We start from the raw sequence: 2865 nt of genomic DNA, 5'->3' as shown, positions 1-2865 counted from the left end.
GACTGATGGGAAAGAAAAATTGTTTGGACAAGAAATTATACAGTTAAAATCCAACAAATTGCCAAGAGTCTTGGTTGCATTAGAGAGGACTTTTAACGCATAGGATGAAATAAAAACAAAAGTGACTCCAACTAAGGGAAGCGATGTTGAGCAAGTTAATCTGGGGAATGAAGAATCCCTGAGGCATGTGTACATTGGGAAGAGGTTAACCCCTAAGATGAAGCAAGAGTTGGTGATATTGCTCAGGAAGCACAAACATGTGTTCACTTGGTCATATGATGAGCTTAAAGCCTACAGGAGGATTTATTCTAGTATGAAATATCACACAAACTAGATGCTAAGCCATTCAGGCAAAGACAAAAGCCCATTAATCCTACATTTTTACCCAAAATGAGAGAAGAAATAATTAAAATGAAGGATTCAAAAATAATTAAACCCTGTAGGTATTCTACATGGGTATCAAATTTGGTGCCTGTAATAAAAAAGAATGGGGATATCAGATTATGTGTGGATTTCATAAACCTAAATATATCATTATTGAAAGATAATTATCCTTTACCCAATATGGACATGACGTTGTAGAAAGTAACTGGATGTGAGTTGTTATCCTTGATGGATGGATTTTTTAGGTTATAATCAGGTAAAAGTCAAAGAAGTTAAACAGTACAAAACAACTTTTACAATGTCATGGGGTACTTATGTATATGCTAGAATGCCCTTCGGGTTGACTAATGCAGGAGTCACTTTCCAAAGGGCAATGGATGTAGCATTTGCAAAACTTATCGATGTAATCATGGTGATATATCAAGATGATATGACTGCCTATTCAAAAAGGCAGAGGACCATTGCACTCACTTGGATAAAATTTTCAAAAGGGCCTTGGAGTATGGGATATCACTCAACCCAAAGAAATGTCATTTTGGTGTTGAGGAAGGTAATCTCTTGGGGCACATTGTATCCAAAGAAGGGGTAAGAATTGATCCAGAAAGATTGGCAACAATCAATGAGGTCCCTATTCCAAAAACAATCAAGGCCATCCAATCATTCCTAGGACAAATAAACTTCGTCAGAAGATTTATTTTGAACTTTGTGGATATTGTAAAACCCATGGATCATATGCTGAAGAAAGGAGCTACAATAGATTGGATTGCTGATGTAGTGGATGTGTTTGTTGCCATTAAAAGGGCAATCACTGAGGCGTCTGTCCTGATATCACCAGACTTTGCTAAACCCTTCTTGATTTTTTATTTTGCTTCTCTTCACACCGTGGCAGTCGTGTTACTACAAAAGAATGCATATGGTCACGAGAAGCCTATTGCTTACTATAGAAAGTCTCTGTCACCCATGGAGGTAAAGTATGAGATAAATGAAAAACAAGCCTACGCATTGGTAAAAATGGTCAAACAATTTTGACCTTATCAGGTTGGTGCGGAGGTAATTGCCTATGTCCCTAATGCAGTGGTGAAAGACGTTCTTAGACAAACTGAAGTGACAGGGAGAAGGTGTAGATGGATTAACCAAATTCAGGAATTTAGTATTGATATTAAGATAACACAAGTTGTAAAGGGACATGGATTGGTCAAGTTCATAGCCGAAGAAGACATGGAAGAGGCTCAAGTAAATGGAGTAGGGTTGGAAGAAACTAACCTTAGTATTGAAAATACATCTTGGTAAGCAAACATAGTATATTACTTAAAGCACATGAAATGTCCCGATGGTATGAATGACACCCAGAAGAGGACTCTGAAGCTACAGTCAGCCAAATATGTGATAGTCGATGGAGATCTGTATTGGAAGAATAGGGACATAATCTTGTTACTTTTCTTGGATGGGTCTCAGGCTAAAAAGGTATTGAAGGAAGTACATAATGGACTATGTGGAGGACATTTCTCTACCAAAACCACTACTCACAGGATACTAAGGGCAGGGTAGTACTGGCCACATGTTTTTAATAATTCTTATAAATATGTTAGGAAGTGTGAGGCGTGCCAGAAGTTTTCAGGGAAAATTAAATACCAAGGGGCATTGCCTCTAAGACCTATGCATGTGGAAGAACCTTTCCAACAATGGGGCCTAAATTTAATTGGACAGATAACAAATCATTCGAGTGGAGGGCACAGGTGGATATTGGTGGCCATTGACTACCTTACTAAATGGGTAGAGGCAATCCCTACCAAACAAGCTACTAGTAGGGTGGTGATTAAATTCATGATGGAGAACATTATTACCAGGTTTGGTGTCCCTGCAAGAATAATTACTGATAACAGTATGTGCTTTAGATCCGAAGAACTTGATACTTTCTATGAGGAATATGACATTAAGGTATCACACTCACCCCCATACAATCCTCAGGCCAATGGACAGGCAAAATCTAGTAATAAAAACATTCTTAAGATCATTAAGAAAATACTTGGACATAACAAAAGGGCTTGGGATTCAAAGTTGAATTTAGCACTTTGGGCAAATAGAATTACAGTAAAAAAATCTATGGGAAAGTCTCCATTTGAATTAGTGTATGGAAAACAAGCCACATTTCCTCTTGACAACCTGCTACCAGTCCATAAATTCATGATTCAAGAAGGAATCGGTAATGTTCATCCTCTACAGGAGAGGTTTGAACAATTGGTTGAGTTAGATGAGGTTAGAACCGAAGCACAGAAGTGAAATATCAAGGCCAAAAGGCAAATGAAGAGGTTATATGACAAAAAGGCCTGGGACCAAAAATTTGAGGAAGGAGATTGGGTTTTAATGTGGGATGCCAAAAATCAAGACAAGGGAAAGCATGGGAAGTTTGAAGCCTTATGGTTAGGACCATACATAATTATAGGAAAAGTAGGAGAGGATTCCTATTTTTTACAGAGTGCT

At 37.9% G+C, this 2865-nt stretch overlaps 1 protein-coding gene across 1 annotated transcript; it reads left to right on the top strand.

Annotated features, from left to right (window-relative positions):
• Positions 1-1107: 1107 nt before the first annotated feature.
• Positions 1108-2664, top strand: LOC131077143 (uncharacterized). The gene is made up of 3 exons (XM_059214751.1): positions 1108-1350; positions 1423-1670; positions 1974-2664. The coding sequence occupies exons 1-3, from the start codon at positions 1108-1110 to the stop codon at positions 2662-2664; spliced, it is 1182 nt and encodes a 393-aa protein (XP_059070734.1).
• Positions 2665-2865: the final 201 nt, after the last annotated feature.

The sequence above is a fragment of the Cryptomeria japonica genome, chromosome 11 (assembly GCF_030272615.1).
Source record: "Cryptomeria japonica chromosome 11, Sugi_1.0, whole genome shotgun sequence".
NCBI classification, from domain to species: Eukaryota; Viridiplantae; Streptophyta; class Pinopsida; order Cupressales; family Cupressaceae; genus Cryptomeria; species Cryptomeria japonica.
Note: the sequence above shows the minus strand (reverse complement) of the source record. Positions and strands in the feature narration are given on the sequence as shown.

What these genes read in the sequence shown, in the direction of transcription:
- LOC131077143 (XM_059214751.1), top strand. Translation starts at nt 1,108, where the DNA reads ATGGATCATATGCTGAAGAAAGGAGCTACAATAGATTGGATTGCTGAT. An exon ending in AGTCTCTGTCACCCATGGAG is followed by an intron (nt 1,351 to 1,422) that starts GTAAAGTATGAG and finishes TGACCTTATCAG; the next exon opens with GTTGGTGCGGAGGTAATTGC. An exon ending in AGTATTGAAAATACATCTTG is followed by an intron (nt 1,671 to 1,973) that starts GTAAGCAAACAT and finishes TAAATATGTTAG; the next exon opens with GAAGTGTGAGGCGTGCCAGA.